The sequence below is a fragment of the Rattus norvegicus genome, chromosome 5, assembly GCF_036323735.1.
Source record: "Rattus norvegicus strain BN/NHsdMcwi chromosome 5, GRCr8, whole genome shotgun sequence".
Classification (NCBI taxonomy): Eukaryota; Metazoa; Chordata; class Mammalia; order Rodentia; family Muridae; genus Rattus; species Rattus norvegicus.
Window position 1 is genome coordinate 165851249 of NC_086023.1, and position 17358 is coordinate 165868606.

At 48.9% G+C, this 17358-nt stretch overlaps 1 protein-coding gene across 2 annotated transcripts in view; it reads left to right on the plus strand.

Moving 5' to 3' along the window:
- Positions 1 to 6163: 6163 nt before the first annotated feature.
- Slc2a5 (solute carrier family 2 member 5) overlaps positions 6164 to 17358 on the plus strand; it is a 35517-nt gene continuing 24322 nt past the window's right edge. Inside the window, exons 1-2 of one of the 2 annotated variants that reach the window (XM_063288368.1) lie at positions 6164 to 6227; positions 14917 to 15002. In XM_063288368.1, coding sequence (XP_063144438.1) covers positions 14973 to 15002 — 30 coding nt within the window. In that variant the 5' untranslated portion in view covers positions 6164 to 6227; positions 14917 to 14972. 2 annotated transcript variants of the gene reach the window in all.

The following is a 17358-nucleotide window of genomic DNA, read 5'->3' on the forward strand; positions in this document are numbered from 1 at the left end:
ATAAAAATTATTATGTGTCCGAAGTTCAGAGTACAAATGAGTCCATTATGTCTTTGTTTTGGTGTGTGTGAGTGAGTGTTTTGAGTGTGTAAGTGCACCTTAGTGAGTGTGTGTGTGCAGTGCCCTTAGAGGCCAGAGGGAGTCTGATCTCCTGAAACTGGATTCACAAATAGTTGTGAGCTCTGGGTAAAGGGAACTGAGCCTGGGTCCTTTGCAGGAACAGCTGATGCTCTTCACTGTTGGGCTTCACTGTTGGGCTGGCTCTCCCCCGTCCCCCTCTTCAAACAATTCTGTGAGCTCACGGTTGTGGCATAATTAAACCTAGCATGAGATGTTTTGGAAGTGTGACGTCAACTCTCCGTGAAAGCCCAAACTCTTGCTGTTTTAAATTAATCCCACCAGTCATTTTCCCCCTGCGTTTGCTAAACTGAGTGAAGCCACCTGAGGGTGGCTGGGACCTGGAGAACCTTCTTTTAAGGATATAGTCACTGGCCACATGTTTAGGCCTTGCCAACCGATACTTGAGAAGGTGTGGGTACCTGCTCTGTTTGGCTGCAGCAACCCCACCACCACCACCACCACCACCACGTCTGTCCTTAGGTCCCAGGCTATGGTCTATAGCCCTGGAGTCACAGCCCTTTTCCATCACAGCCTGGTTTTCAGACACTGTTTCCCATCCTCCCTGACCCTCTGTGACCCTCCTCAACCTTGTATGACTCTCTGTGACCCTCCATGACCCTCCCTGGCCCTCCATGACCCTCTGACCCTCCACAACCTTGTATGACCCTCTGTGACCCCTTCTCAGCCCTCCCTGACTCTCTGTGACCCTCCCTGACCCTCCACAACACTCCTTATCACTGACAGCCATGACTCTCCATCCTTTCTGCCTGACCCGACTGCCAACCTCATTCTGAATGCCAACTCCTGTCTTCTCCTGCCGTACCCCAACTCCATGTAGACCATGAGTCTGAACCTTTGTTTCTCACCGCTGGCATCAAAGGAAAAGCAGCCACATAGGATCCATGTATCCAGTCCCTGGATGTGGCGTGCCAGGCCTCCCTGACCTGGTGCTTTTCCCCGTCTCCCAAGCTGTCTCTAACCTTCTCCTTGCAGGAAGAGCAGCGTGCTGCTCCATAGTGCCCCTGTACTTAGTGACCTCTTTCTGCCCTTACCCAGTGGACACCCAGCAGGATGACGTCTTGTGCCCACAGATTCCCCAACAGGGATCTAAGTTGTACATTTTCTTCTGGGACCGTGTGTTCCAGGGACCAGCCCAGCATGCACCTGTGACCTAGTTTCATCTCCGTTGCTGTAATAAAATATCCTGACAAAAAGCAATGAGAGGCTAAGCCTGGTGGCTCACACCTCTCGTCCCCGTGCTTGGGTGGTAGAGGCAGGCAGATCTCTGAGATTCAAGACCAGTCTTCATAGAGAGTTTCAGGCAAACCAGGGCTACATGGTATCTCAAAAAAAACAAAACAAAACAAAACAAAAAAAACAAAAAAACAAAAAAAAAACCAAACCAAAACAAACAAACAAACAAAAAAACCAAAAAAAAAAAAAACTTAGCAAAAAGGTCTGCTTTAACTTGCCAATGGACGTTACATATATAGTCTGTCATTTTAGGAAGTTGGAAAACCTCAAGGCAGCAGAGCGACGAATGCATGCACATATACTGATCATAGACAGCCCAGGACCCTACCAGAGAATGGTACTGCTTCCTCTCAGGCTGGGTCTTCCTACATCTTTTAAGGCAAGAAAAATAACTTCCCACAGGCATGCTGCTTTAGTCAGGGATCTCCATAGTCACAGAATGTATGTCTCTATATATTAAGGGAGTTTACTGGAATGACTTACAGTCTGCAGTTCACCTCGCCCAATAATGGGCAGCTGTGAATGGGAAGTCCAAGACTCTAGTCATTGCACGGTCCCACAAGGCTGGGTGTTTCAGCTGGTCTTCTGTAGAAGTTGGGCTGGCAAGTAAGTGCAAGCAAGGGATTTATTTATTTATTTATTATAAGTCCACTGTAGCTGTCTTCAGACATACCAGAAGAGGGCATCAGATCCCGTTACAGATTGTTGTGAGCCACCATGTAGCTGCTGGGAATTGAACTCAGGACCTCTGGATAAGCAGTCAGTGCTCTTAATCACTGAGCCGGCTCTCCAGCACAAGGGGGAAAGCCTTCCTTCTGCCATTGTCCTTATGTGGGCCTCCAGCGGAAGGTATGGCCCAGATTAAAGATGTGCACCACCACGCCCAGACCTAAACTGTTCCTTACTTGGAACTTGCTCTGTCCCAGGCTGGCCTCAGTCTCCCAGGATTAAAGGCATGTACTACCTTGCCTGGACCTAAGCTTTTTATGGCTACTGTGCCTCAAGGTCCAGATCAAAAGCGTGTATCATCCCATGTCTAGATCTGGATCAGAAGCCTGTGTCTTCAAGCCTCAAGATCCAGATCACGGGTGTGCCCTCCATTTCTGGACTGTAGTTCATTCCAGATGCAGATGCAGTCAAGGTGACAACTGGAAGCAGCCGTCACACGTGCTGTCTCTATAGGTAGTGTTTTCTGAGTAGTTATGAGGACCGGAGTTCAAGTCCCACACCCACTGAAAAAGTAAGCATGATGATTGTACCTATAACCCCAGCACTAGGGAGGCAGAGACTGGAGGGCCCCTGGGTCTTACCGGATGCCAGTCTGATCGGCCAGCCCCAGGTCCCAGTGTGAGACCCATTCTCGAAAGATGACACCGAGGAATGACACCCGATGCTGTCCTCTGCCTCCACACGAACACACGTGCACACACATGCACACACAAAGAAAAAAGGAACCGGGCTGGAGAGATGGCTCAGTGGTTAGAGCACCGACTGCTCTTCCAGAGGTCCTGAGTTCAAACCCCAGCAGCCACATGGTGGCTCACAACCATCTGTAATGCGATCTGGTGCCCTCTTCTGGTGTGTCTGAAGAGAGTGACAGTGAATATAAGAAAGAAAGAAAGAAAGAAAGAAAGAAAGAAAGAAAGAAAGAAAGAAAGAAAGGAAGAAAGAGAGAAAGAAAGAAAGAGGTAGAAGGGAGAAGCAGGCAAGGGTAGGATGTATGGCCTGGCAGAGAGAACTTGCCTTGAGTGAATGGTCCCAAGGGCCAGGTCACTAAGCACTTCCTGCTACCAATACCAGGCCTGGAGAGAGACTCCAACCTCAGCCCCTCCCGTTAATAATCATATCACCGGGTGATAACACCGACCTCCCAAGCTCAGTTCCGTGTTAGCTAGGTAATCATGGGACCAAGATGATCCCAGAGCATCACACAAAAACAACTGGAGAAAGCCTCGAGGCCCAGATCGCCACTTCCACCGCTCGTCAGCCTGTCTTGGTTAATGAAGCCAACCTGAAGATTCCAGTTCCCGCCTGACCGGCATGGAAGACGTCACAGATGATGCCAGGCACAGCCTTGGGTGTCAGTGGGGACCCTGGAGTATTTTTGTTTGTTTGTCGTTTGTTTGTTTTGAGATAAGGTCTCACTATGTAGCTCTGTCTCATCTGGAACTCACTATGGAGACCAGGCTGACCTTGAACTCAGATTTGCTCTTCCTGCCCCTGACTCCTGAGTGCTGGTATTAAAGGCACGTGCCACGATATCTGGCTAATGTAACATTTCTTTTAAAAGATTTATTTATTTTATGTATGTGAGTACCCTGTAGCTGTCTTCAGACACACCAGAAGAGGGCATCAGGCCCCATTACAGATGGTTGTGAGCCACCATGTGGTTGCTGGGATTTGAACTCAGGACCTCTGGAAGAGCAGTCGGTGCTCTAACCACTGAGCCATCTCTCCAGCCCCCTAATGTAACATTTTTTTATGTGTAAGTGTTTTGCCTGCTTGTATGCCTGTGTTCCATGAGTATCCTAGCACTCCTGGAAGTCAAAAGCAGGGTCAGATCCTGGGAATTGGAGTTGCTGGGAGTTTTGAGCCACCACGTGGATGCTCGGAACTGAGCCTGAGTCCCCTGGAAGGGTAGCCAGTGCTCTGAGTCCATTCCCCAGCCCAAAACTTTTTAATTTAAATAATTAATTAAGGTGTACAGTCATTCTGTCTACATGTATGTATGTGCACCATTGCATGTCTGGTGCCCTCATCGGCCAGAGAAGGCCGTCAGATCCTCAGAGACCGGAGTTACAGATGGTTATGAGTCATCACGCGGGTACTAGGAATTGAACCAGGGTCCTCTAGAAGAACAGCCAGAGCTCCTAACCACTGAGCCATCTCTCCAGCCTAATAAGGACTCCTGTTGGTGCTCTATTCATACAAGCACTCCTGGCAATTTCTTACACTCATGCTGCCAGAGAAGGAGGGAGGACCAGAGTTTCTTCCTGGTAGATAGCAGAGCCAAGAGCTTGCCTGGGCTCCCTGTGCCAGGGTTTAGTCACCAAAGATTCCATGGTTGGCTAGGACAAGCTGACAAAGGCGAGTTACAAAATATATAAGGATTAGTTACAAAATATATAAACTTACTAAACCCAAAATGCAATCAGTAAAACTACCCACTAGGCTGGCATACATCGCAACTTGTGTATTTCTCTCTCTGTAGAGGTGAATAGGAATGTAGGCAGATTTCAGGAGTGAAATGGTCCTGGGGAGAGTGTCCCCTGGAGGCAGGAACTATCGTGTAAACATATTACATTTGAGGTACATCCAGGACTGGTATTAGGAATGGAATCTAGGGCCTCGCACGCTAGGCAAGTGTTCTCTGAGCCACACCCCAGGCCCAGGGCTACTTTGCACAATTGTCTGGTTTTGGTTTTTGGTTGTTTAACAGGTTCCCAGACCTTAGTGGCCCCCAAATCTTAGAGAGCCCCTCAGACTTTAGCACAACTGATTCCGTGATGGAAATACCATTCAGGCCGTAAAACTCAACTCGTAGACCTCACCTCCAGCCAAAACGAAAACAAAGGCCTGATCTAGAAAAGTCTGGGGGCTGGGGATTTAGCTCAGTGGTAGAGCGCTTACCTAGGAAGCGCAACGCCCTGGGTTCAGTCCCCAGCTCCGAAAAAAAGAACCAAAAAGAAAAGTCTGTAGTTCTGGACAAATTTCTGAATGCACTTTTGCTTCTGTAGCTCTGCTTCTGGCTAACTGTTCTTGTTAACTGAATTGTGCCAACCTAGGACATGGCTTTTGCGCTTTAAAGCTCATTCTGAAAACAACTTAAGGCTACACTGAGATCCCAAACACCCAGTGTGGTCGCCAGATGGCTAAAAACAGCTTTCCATTGGCTCACGCCTCCATCCACGCAGTCTCCTCTGTCAGATACCTGACCACAGTAATTGTCCTGAGTGGTTGTTTTCTGTGTTTCGTTTTGTTTGTTTTTCCGTCTTGAAACAAGCTAGAGGAGACCTCAGTTGAGAAAGCGCCTCCATCAGATTGGCCTACAGGCAGGTCTGTGGGACATGTTCTTGATTAATGATGGATGGGGGGTGGAGGGGTGCGTCTCAACTGTGGGCAACGCCGTTCCCCAGCAGGTGTTCCTGGGTTGCAGATATAAGAAAGCCAAACAAAGCGGTAAGTAAGCACCGGTAAGTAAGAACACCTCTGCCTTAGCTCCTGACGCCAGGTTCCTGCCTCCAGTCCCCGCCCTAATGTTCTGACGCCCCACATGATGGACTGTAGGCTTGTAGATAAAAATGACCCTTTCTTCCCCGAGTTGCTTTGAGTCAGTGTTTTATCACGACAATAGAAAGCAAACTAAGACAGGGTGGTTGAGACAGAGTCTCATGTAGCCCAGGCTGGTCTCTAACTCACTACATAGTTAGGGTTGGCACTGAGCAGATCCCTCTGCCTCAACCTCCCCAGAACTGATATTACAGGTACGCACCACTATACCCAGATGACTTTTCTTTTCATTGCGTTACCTGGGCTTTAACCAAGCTCCAGAATCAAGTACCCTTTCAGCCCCTGTTGCTGGGGTTACAGGCTTGTACGTACCATTGCACCCCAGCCTCTGGCAGTCTTTCTTTGAGTAGATCGTTAGAGCAGCGGGTAGAGATGCAAGGCAGTTATGTTCTTGTTCAGTTCTGCCTTTATGCAGATAAGATACCAGAGAGAGCTACTCACTGGCCCTAGGGGAACAACCCTGCCTCTTCTCTCCTCACCCCCTTGGCCACCATCCCAGAAGGAAGCACAGACAGGCAAGAGAGTCCTCCCATGATCTGCTGGGGAAGCATCAAGGAGAGAGGGTGAGTCGGCCTTGGGCTGGGCACAAATCTGGGAGAAAGTGTTTTGGAGCTCGGGTCTCGTTCTGTATAGTTCAGGGGGTGCTGGAACTCCCGTTCACCTTCCTGTCTGGGACTCCTGGTGTTGGAATTATCAGCTGGCACTGCCAAAACCATCTTGGATTTATTGACGGGTGACATTCAGGAAAAACAGAGGGTGATGCTTCTCAGATATTTGTGTCAGTCTTAAGTGATGGGAGATCTCGGGAACGCAGACATCCTAGGCCTGTGTATCTCGTAGCTGAGACAGGATCAAACTTAGGCTGGTAAACCGCAGCCCCACCCAGTCGCCCCCGCCTCATGGCCTTTCTATATTATCACGGCTAACCTCAAATTTACTTCAGCTTTCCTAGAGCCGGGCTTGCCAGATTATTCGTGGTACTGGGGAGGGAATCTAAACTCTCACACGTGCAAGGCCAGTGCCCTCCACAGAGCTACACTTTCAGCCTTCTTCGGACTCTCTGAGGTGGAGTGTAGCAAGTCTGCTAATGACTTCTAGTTCCGTTTGGATTGCGATGATGCTCGAGGCTGTTGTGAAGTATGCTTGGGTGTCTACATCCAGGCCTACTGTAAATATGTGGCGGGCTCACGCAGGAAACACTGAGAAGTCATTAGATAGCATCCTCAAACCTGAGACAGGGTCTCACTAAGTTACCCAGACTTGCTCAGAAGTCGTTCTAAAGCCCACCCAGCCAAGACCTGAATTTTCTTAATCCTCCAGCCTCAGCCTTCTAAAGGATTAAATGTGTCTATCACTGTGCTCATCCCAACATTGCCTTTCCGACCAGCTCCCTGGTGATATGGCCCACGGACTCCTCGCCTGGAGGACCTCCAGGAGCCCTGAGAGTGTGGGCTGTTGCTTGTAGTTTTGAATGCAAGGGGGAAGCTGTGTGGCTCCCATGATGCGGCTGGCTTCCACAGCACACTGCCCTGGCTGGGAAGGTAGGAAATGGAAGACAGGTTATCTGGAGTCTTTCCCCTTGCTGCTGAGTGATTGACAGCACAGTCAGGGGGTGGAGTCGTACTGCTCGCGCCGACCTGTGTGCTGATTTGAAGATTTCACTGTTTGTTCTGCCCTCTGGTGGCCTTGAGGCGCACAGCGCCACACAGCGGTTACCTGAGACCTCTCACATAACACTGAGGAACCCTTCCCTGAGGAGATGGAAACCCTGTCACCTCCTCCTAGGGACCCAAAGTTTCTGTTTAAATGGAATCATGTGAGGTCTTCTGTGTAGATTTTAACGCTTTTTTGAAACTGTTTTTATTGAAGTAACATTGTGTTACTTTCCCCCTCCCTTCCCTCCAGTCCTTCCCAAATACTCTCTCTCCACCAGCAAATAGATTTGCTTGCTTTGTAGTGCTGGGGATCAAACCCCAGCAACATGCACATAGGAGACGTCCTATCCCTGAAATGCACCCGTTAAATGGTTAAGCTGGAGCAATAGCTCAGAGGTTAAGAGCACTGACTGCTCTTCCAGAGGACCTGAGTTCAAATCCCAGCAACCACATGGTGGCTCACAACCATCTGCAATGAAATCTGATGCCCTCTACTGGTGTGAGCTACAGTGTACTCATATCTAATAAATAAATAAATCTTTAAAACAAACAAACAAAAAAGGACCCTGGTTCAGTGACTTCCCTGCATATGACAACTCACAGTCATCTGTAACTTTAGTTCCAGGGGATCTGGTCCCTTCTTCTTGTCTCTTCAGGCATATTACTCACACGGTACACACGTACACATGAAGGGAGAACATTGTTACACACACAAAAAAATTTGTATAAAGTGTTTAAGATAGCTGAGGTGATATTGAAGAAGCTGAGGCAGGGGGATTATGTAAGTTCCAGCTATATCCATGTCCAAGGCAGTCCTGGCTTCTAACCCCCAAAATAACCATGAAAAGATGAAAGGGCTAGAGAGATCACTCGGTTATCAAATACTTGTCTTGCAGAGCATGGGTACCCGGGTTCGATCCACAGAGCGTCTGTAAACACTGAGGCAGAGACAGGGGACTGCAGAACCTGGCTCGACAGCCAGTCTAGCCTGAGCTGTAAGCTCCAGCCAATGAGATGCTTTATCTCAAAGGATGTGGGCAGTGATTCTGAGGTTGTCTTCTGGCCTCCAAAAGAGTGTGTACACGCATGCACATACACCACACACAAATACTTGAATTTTTAAAAGGTAAATAGAATAAGGCCCAGCCCCTATGTGTTCTCTAACCACATTAAAATTAAAAGGTTATGATGTTTATTTTTTGGGTCGGGGGCAGGTAGAGGGATGGCTCCACGGTTACGGTATCTCTTGGCTTTCTGGAGGACTGAGCTGGGTCCCTAACGCCGTGTCAGGCACCTCACAGCCACTTGGAACTCTGACATCTCTGGCCTCCAAGGGCACCCACATACACAGGACAATATCTGCACATACACACAAATAAAACTAAAAGCAGTACACCCTTTAAAAATAACTAAAGGGGGGTTGGGGATTTAGCTCAGTGGTAGAGCGCTTGCCTAGCAAGCGCAAGGCCCTGGGTTCGGTTCCCAGCTCCAAAAAAAAGAAAAAGGGAAAAAAAATAATTAAAGGAACTTTTTTTTTAAACAAAGAGGCCACGCTAAATCATCAGAGGCCATGCGAAGTTGCTGAGAGCTGTAACAATCCGGATCTCACGCCGTGGGCCCGTGATTCTGAGGAACGCACCCTGCTTGCCCACTGTACCCTGTAATAGACAAGGTCAAATTCTGTTCTTGGTAAAGGAAAAGCACGGAGCAGGCTGGTCATGCTTCTGGAACGTCCACACCTGGTGCGGTAGGCTCCCTGCTTCAGAGACGTTGGTTCGCAGCGTGGACAGCTGCTGAAGTGATGACCAGGCAGAAACTCCTGCTCTCGATTCTTCCTCGCATTCATTACTCAGTGTTTGGACTTGGATCCTCCCAGCCAGGGGACGCGCCCCCGAACAGTATAGCTAGGAACAGGGGACAGGTGACAGAAGAAACGTTGGGTGAGCATTGGACTTTAGACATCCCGCGTCAACCTCCCTCTCAAGACAAGGTTCGACACAGCGGCGTGGCTGAAGAATGGGTGTGCTTGGACCTTGTTATAACCCTTTCCTTATCAAAGCCTGGAAGAGAAATGACTGGTGCCAGATCCTACCCGAAAACAACCTCCCTTACACGCCTGCCTCACGCCGTGCCCTCGGAGGGCATCAGGGCTTTTCCACTACCCCATGCATACGCATTGCTGAGTAACAATGCCCCATGGCACGGAAAGATAACGGCTTACAGAGAGGCCAGTCGGTGCTCAATAGGGGAATGCTATCTAATTTGAATGCCAACAGAAGCTGGGAAACCTCCACCAGCATCCAGCAGCACACCAGGGCCCTCGGGTCACTCACTGCCTTTAAAATCTGAAGGGGTGGGGCTGGGGATTTAGCTCAGTGGTAGAGCGCTTACCTAGGAAGCGCAAGGCCCTGGGTTCGGTCCCCAGCTCTGGAAAAAAGAACCAAAAAAAAAAAAAAAAGTAATTACCTTTGTTTGGGGCTGGGGATTTAGCTCAGTGGTAGAGTGCTTACCTAGGAAGCGCAAGGCCCTGAGTTCGGTCCCCAGCTCCGAAAAAAAGAACAAAAAAAAAAAAAATCTGAAGGGGTGGCAGTGTGGCCCAGTGGTAAAGACTGAGCCTGACCTACACCGGTATGAGACATAAAACAGTTGGGGCAGAGTCAGAACAAAGCCGTGTATGGAACTATCCCTACACTTCTCCATCCCTCTGCCAGTTGAGATGTGCAATCCCAGCACTCGGAGAATCAGGAGTTCGGATGACGTTTGGATCAACCTGGTTACCCGAGACAACCACCAAGAAATGGGCGATATGTATGACTCAGTGTCATATGAACTCTTGTTTTAACAGGTCTGATGTCCTCTTCTTGGCTTCCTCGGGTTATCAGGCATGCACAGGGTGCACATACACACATGCAGGCACACACTCGTAGACCATTTAAATTAAAATTAATATTAAAAAAAACTCCACCAAAAAAATCGCATGTTATCATTTCATCGAATTTTTTGCTTTCCCATTTACATCTCAGCAGATGAACCCAGGGGCTATTCACGTTGGGCATCTGAATTATACTCTCAGTTCCCCTCCCAAGCGTTTTTCTTTGAGCCAAGACTGGCGGCTACTCAAAATCTTCCCACCTCAGCATTTCTGGTGTTGGAATGAAGGGTATGCACCACCATGTCCAGTGTGATGTCAATTTGTGGCAACCTAGAATCATCTGAGACAAGAGCCTGGGCTGAAGAAATGCCCAGATCAGGCCTGTGGACATGTCTTTAGGGGATTGTCTTGATTGTTGATTGACATGGGAAGTCCCAGTCCACTGTGGGCAGCACATTCCCTAGGCAAGAGATCTTGCACAATTCAGAACAAGTAAATGCTACAAAAGAGCAGCAGGCAGCAGGGGTGTGTTTGTTTCTTTCTGCTCTTGACTGACTGATGTGACTACTGACTGAGTTCCTGCCTTGAGCCATCCTCAGTGATAGACAGTAATCTGGGACTGTAAAACAAACTAACTAACCAAACCCTTCTTCCCCTAAGTCGTTTTTGGCCAGGATATTTTATCACAGCAATAGAAAGGAAACCAGGACACCTGGCTTGTCCCAAATTCTAAATACCTTCTCTATGTTCAAGAACGAAAAAATTAAAAAAAAAAAAAAAAAAAAAAAAAAAAAGCAAGCTCCTGAACTCAAGAGATAGAGGCGGTGGATCTCTGTGAATTTAAGGCCAGCCTCATCTACCTAGTGAGATTCTGGACAGCTAGGGCTATATAAAGAGACATTGTCTTAAAAACAAAAGCGAACAAAAACAGACAAAGGGCTACACTACAGGCACTGACAGTTGTCTGTCTGTCTATCTCTCCTGACTCCTTTCAATGCCCTACCCCTTTCCTTTATGCTCTTCAGACAACCTCAGTTAGCAACTCCCTCACTGCAAAGCACTGGCTCTCAGCTCACACCGTCCTGGTCTGGAGCCCCCCACGACCAGAGTACTCTTCCCACCCCACCCCCAACTTGCTGCTCAGCTCCCACCTCAACTCCCGGGTGCCTGACCTGCCAAGAGCCTTCACTCTTCCTGAGTTACTCAGTTTGTTCATTTGACTAAACTCCATCTGCTGCTTAATTTTTTATCAATTGACTTGAGAAGAGAGACCTCAGTTGAGAAAATGCCTCCATCTGATTGGCTTGTGGGCAAGTGGGGGGTGGGAGCATTATGTATGGATGTTGCAACCTCTGAGCAGGTGGTCCTGGGATGTATCAAAAGAGCAAGCCATAGAGAAGAGCCAGCAAACAGTGTGCCTCCGCTGTCTGCGCCTCAGTTCCTGGTCTAGCTTGAGTTTCTGCGGTGGCTTCTCTCAAGGATGTACTGTGATCAGCTGAAACAGCACTTTCCTTCCTAAACTGCTTTTGGTTGTGGTTTTTACCACAGCAACAGGAAACGAACTAGGACATTCTGCTTCCCCAACGAGAGTCTGAGCCCCAAGTGACCAGGGCTATTTTTTTATCCATTTTCTCTCTTCCCTAGTATAGCAAAAAGGCTCAGTAAATAAAAACGCAGACTAATAGGAAAATCATACATCAACTCACATCTCAGAAAAAGCAGCTTCCAAACTTTGTTTTCCTCTCCTCCCCTCCCCCTCCCTTTTCTTCCTAATTTTTTGTTTGTTTATTTGTTTGTTTGTTTGTTTGTTTTAGATAGGGTCTCACATAGCCCAGGCTGTCTATTTAAGCATGGATCTTCTGAGAGCCTGTCCCCACCTCCCAAGTGCTGGGATTGTAGGCTGGGCCCCCACACTGGGCAAGACACTCATTCTGAACGTGTGTGCTGGCAAAGTTTCTGTGTTGTATTACCAATCATTTTGGAATTGAGATCTGAGACCTAAGTCTACAATCCCAGAATTTTTGGCTAACTTGTTTTCCCACTTTGAGGAAACTTAAGGGCTGGAGAGATGACTCAGCAGCTAAGTGCACTTTTTCTTCTGGCAGAGGACCCAGGTTTGATTCCCAGCACCCACATGGTGGCCCAGAACCATAAAAGTCTAGTTCAAGGGGGTCTGTTACCCTCTTCTGACCTAAGCAGGCACCAGTTACCATGTGGTGTGCACACATATGTGAGGGCAAGACACGCAGATAAAATGACATAAATCGAAATTTTAAAATATCTTAGAAGCAACTTAATGTAAAAAATCTGGAGGATGCTTGGTGGGCTCTGAGTATCTCATATCCTTCCCCACAGTGGATCAAAGGCTTCCTAAAAAGAAGGGCATTGAAGAAGGCCCTCTAGAGTCCAGCCCCAAGAACTGTACCTGCCCCTACCTTTTCTTTTTAAGGCAATCTCTTGGCTCTTATCAGAGATGGCTCTGAAACCCAGGTCAATTTCCTGGAAAATATTAGTAATTTGTCATATACATTTCTTCAACCCGCCTCATTCTGTGCTCTGTAATTCACCAAAGTGTCCTTAGGTTCATTGGCGCTTACTAAAGACCGTTTCAAATGCCCCGTTGGGCGGGAGGCTCAGACCTGTAACCCTTAACATTTGGGAAGCCAAGGCAGGACCATCTTAGATTCAAGGCCAGCCTGGACTATACAGTGGATTCCTGAGCAGCCTGGACTACAGAATGGGACCCTGTCTCAAAACACAAACAAACAAACAAACAAACAAAAAAAAACGCAAGTATAAAAATTAATCCCAGAGCTAAAATACAGTGGCGGATTTTATTCCTCATCCAGAAGCCAGAGAAGCAAGGGCAAGATGGCCAGGCAAGCTTCAGCAGCTCTGAAAACCATGAAGATCCACCCACACACTTCCAAACCAGAAGCACAGGTTACTGTGTCCCCAAGAGTGCTCACTAGTCACCTTCCAGCCCTAGAGTCTGTTGGCCATGGCTTGGCTGGCTCCTGAAACTGGGGACAGGTTCTTCAGGGGACACAGAAGACAAATCTGTAGAATAACTTCCAAGAGAGCCCTGAGGGTGTCCTTGGGGCAAGGTCCATGATTCCTGTGGGCAGGCGCAGTTGTCAGCCCAAAAGACCATTCAGGATGAGGAGAACCAAAAAGAGTCGCCAGCTCCCTCCAGGGGACATGGGGCCCCATGCAGCTACACCACCCCTCCCCCCCCTTCCCTGCCCCCTACCCGGCTCAGCTCAAGCGCAAGTGCTCTTGGGACTCAGGATGAGTGTTGGTCACGCTGAATTGCGATCACGCTGAACTGCGACTGCGCAGGCACCAGATCCCACTGTCTGGATACTTCTCTCAGGGTCTAACCACAGACGGGCACCCACCCACCCTGTTGAGGAAGTTGAGGCAGGGATTGAACCCTAAGCTTTCAGATCTCATCTTACCGCAAAACAGGCAGAGAGAAGAGAAATAGTTGGGGGCCAAGAAGCTGGTCTTTGCTCTCCCAAGACTGCAAACTCAGCTCTTTATTTCTGTACCCCACCTCTCTCTCCCACCCCACGAAGTGACATCACCCTCAATCTTCTTTTCTTCGGAGTGTTTTTTTTTTTTCTCCTTCAAACTATTTGAAATATATGAAAAACTCTGGTCCTGTCACGCCTTATTTGGAGACCCACATGTTGGAGAGGGAACAAAAACAACCAAGTTTTCCTGGAAGGAATCACCCCCACTGTCCATTGCCACCCCAGCAGATCTACACTTCTGGACTCAAAGTGGGCTCCTGATAAACTGCTGAAGGGTGAAGGCGGGGAAGAAAGACACCCGCTGACTGACCTCGGGCTACAGTAAATAAATCAAAGGAGCATGTCTAACAAGGATGAAAACCTGCGGGCCTGGTGGGACTTTGCTCTGGATTTGGCCACTTCGTCCAGACAGCCCCATAGCAGCTGAACACGTGCCGAGCGCAGGAGCCCGTGGTGGCCAGCCTGTGGGCAGATTGCTGGACCCAGACCAACCTCTGGTGACCCCTGCACTGCAAAGAAGAGGACGAGGTATTGACTACTTTCCCAATACTGAAAAGTGTATCTCACCGCGCCACTCGGGGTTCCTTAAAAAGACAATAAAGTTTTCTCCTCAAACAGTGTTACTTAAGGCCACGGTATAGCTCCGGACTTAGAACACAGGGATCCACACTCAGTCTCCAGCAATGATAATAATAATAATAATAATAATAATCTATTAATAATAATAACGATAATAATAATAGTTTCGGCATGGTTGCTTGGGCAAGAATCGACTCTCCACTAGGGACACTTGGCTGTAGACCTCGTGGTGGGCACCACTAGGCTAAGCCTTTACGACCCACATCTGTTGGCCCATTATCTAATGTGGCATAGGGCCAGTAACAGCTGTTGGTGCCCGTGTGTTCCAGACAGAAATACCCTTTCTAGTCAGTCTTTCAAGGCCGTGACTGGTGAAGACTTGAGCAGTGGGAACCGTTTCCCCTGGGTACCTCGCTGAGCCGGCAGTTTCAGGGGACCCACTGGCTTAGCCGAACTCTAGATGTCTAACTTAAAAGCAGAAATGAAAGGAAGGGCAGTTTGCCAGTGCCCGAAAGGGTTACTCTGATTTAGACTGGCAATAAAAATGCGATTGGCTAAGAGTTGGCACGGCCAAAGGGCAACCTAAATATCTTCCCTCCCCGAACAGCACAGCTGACACTTTGAGGAGGTGAGCCAGCTGCAGGCTACCCTTGCAGAGCAACGATGGAGAAAGAGGATCAAGAGAAGACAGGGGTGAGTGTGTGGCCGGCTGGCGGCAGCCAGAGCCACCAGGCGCCCGTGGGACTCCCGGGCGCTCTGGTATTGCAGAGCCTGCCCTCAGCTGGATGCTCTGTCTGGGAGAGGGCAGCTTGCTCAGAAGCCCAAATAGTGGGGTTTTAGAGGAGTCAGGGCAATAATGTTTGTAGACAGACACCCGTCGGGAATCCTGCCACTGAAACAGCTGTTGGGAAAGTGCCAGGAACTGGGCTGGGGAGAACGGGCCAGCTTGCAAAGTATTTGCAAAGGGTCCATAAAGTCCAAGGTGAAGCAGGTACGGCTCACACTTGTGGCTTAGCCTTGCAAGGGAGAGATAGGAGATAAGGAGTTTGAAGTTAATCTCAGCTACAGAAGGAATTAAAAGCCAGCCTAGGCTGAAGACCCTGTCATAAAAAAATATTTTTTTCTTTTCTGTTCCAAACTCACAGTGTAACTGGAGACTAGGGGTAGATTTCCTTGGCTGAGAAAAATTTCTGGTGCCAACAAGGTAACAGGAATCGATGAACTCATTCAAGGAATTGGTATTTTAACGCTTCCCATGGCGTTTGCTCATAAGTGGGTGGGGAGGAGCAGGCATCGGTGTGAAATGTTATTTATCAAGGTCCTTAACACGTGCACTGGAAGCTCGGCCTATGGCATACAGAGTGGGCGTGGGTTTGGAAGGGAGAGGCACCTGTGATTGGTTCCAGCTCCTCCCTGATTTAGCTGCGGCTAAGACCTTGGCAGGATGCATCGTTTCGATAATTTAGTTATGGAGACAGTTTGTGCCTCTGAGACTGGAACTCCTCAAACTCCTGATCCTCCTGCCTCTGACTCCCAAGCACTAGGGTTGTAGGGGTGTGCCATCACACCTAGGTGCTTATCTCTTTTGGTGACTTCGTCCGCGCCATCCCCTGGGTGCTGGAACGCTTGACAATGCACAGGAGGTGTCTGGCCAGGACTGAGACCTCTGGCCAATACTACTGCTTGGTTTGTCCTATGGTGCAGATGACCTCACTATTGACGCTGGGCATGGGATATCAATGGGGCTGCCTACAATGATGAGGAGTATCCCACTTTACTTCTGGTACAGGGCAGAATTCATCCCTCCCAGAAACCCAGAATTAGAGTCGACCCAGGAACTTGTTTGGTTCTGGTTTTTTGTTTTTTGTTTTTTTTTCGGAGCTGGGGACTGAACCCAGGGCCTTGCGCTTGCTAGGCAAGTGCTCTACCACTGAGCTAAATCCCCAACCCCAGTTTGGTTCTGTTTTTGCTGTTTGCTGATTTCCCAGTGCTGGGGGCTGAAGCCAGAGCTTCATGCACGATAGGCAAGTGCTTCACCACTGAACCATCCCATCTCTGGGCAACTGAGATTCCAGGCCTGTGCCGCTACCACCCAACCTGTCTGAGATTGTCCTCCTGCCTGAGAAAGTGTCGGATGGGTCAAGTGTCAATCACCCATATTTGATAGGAAGGCATCCGGGAGTAGAGACTTGAATGTTCAGGGTCACAAGAGTTCCAGCGCCTCGGAAGGAAACAACCCAGACAGCCACTAGCATGGGGCGTGGGCTGACCTTGGCTGCCTGCCCCTCAGTGTCCAGGCACGAAGCCTAGGGGTTAGGAGAAGCCAGGGAGGCAGAGGCTGCGCGTAGTCTTCTGAGAAGATGGCAGGCAGCAGTTGGACCCAGCTGTCCCTCAGTAGCTCTGCAGCTCAGGTCTCAAAACTACTTGAGAACCGTTGAGTAAAACATCCCCCTTTTCCTACGAAACAGTGCTTTGGATGACGAAGACATGTTGTGTGATGTGTGTCTCTGCCATGTCTCCTTCAGTGTCCTGGAGAGAATCACCTCCCCTCTGTCCTCCCTAGGTCCTCACAGTTGCTTGGTATTGACTGACTAATTAGCCCACCTATGTGTGACACTTATTATATAGACTGGGTGGGGCTGGGAGGTCTCCTTCCCTGCCTGAATCACATCCAAAACAGGGTCAAGCCTTTACCGAAGCCTCAGGATGGTTCCCCAGTAATTTGGGAAGAGTGGGGTGCTGAAGATGGAATTCAGGACCCTGTCTAAGCTCCACCAGGGCTCTGTAGCTGAGCTATGCCCTAGCTCCAAGTTCTTCTCCCTCTCCTCTGAAGAATGGTGAGATGGTAACTCCCTTGCCACAGGATTCAACCACGTAGAGATACAGTTCATCACTCCCAGAAAATGAAGGCAGTCCTGTGGCTTTGTGGCCTCCATGGTTTTGGAAGCGGATGGTCAGGCTAGGTGGCAGAAGTCAGACACAGAAGGACACACGCTGCATTATCAGACCTGGGTGCAGACTAGGAGACCGGTTGCCAGGGGCCGGGGGA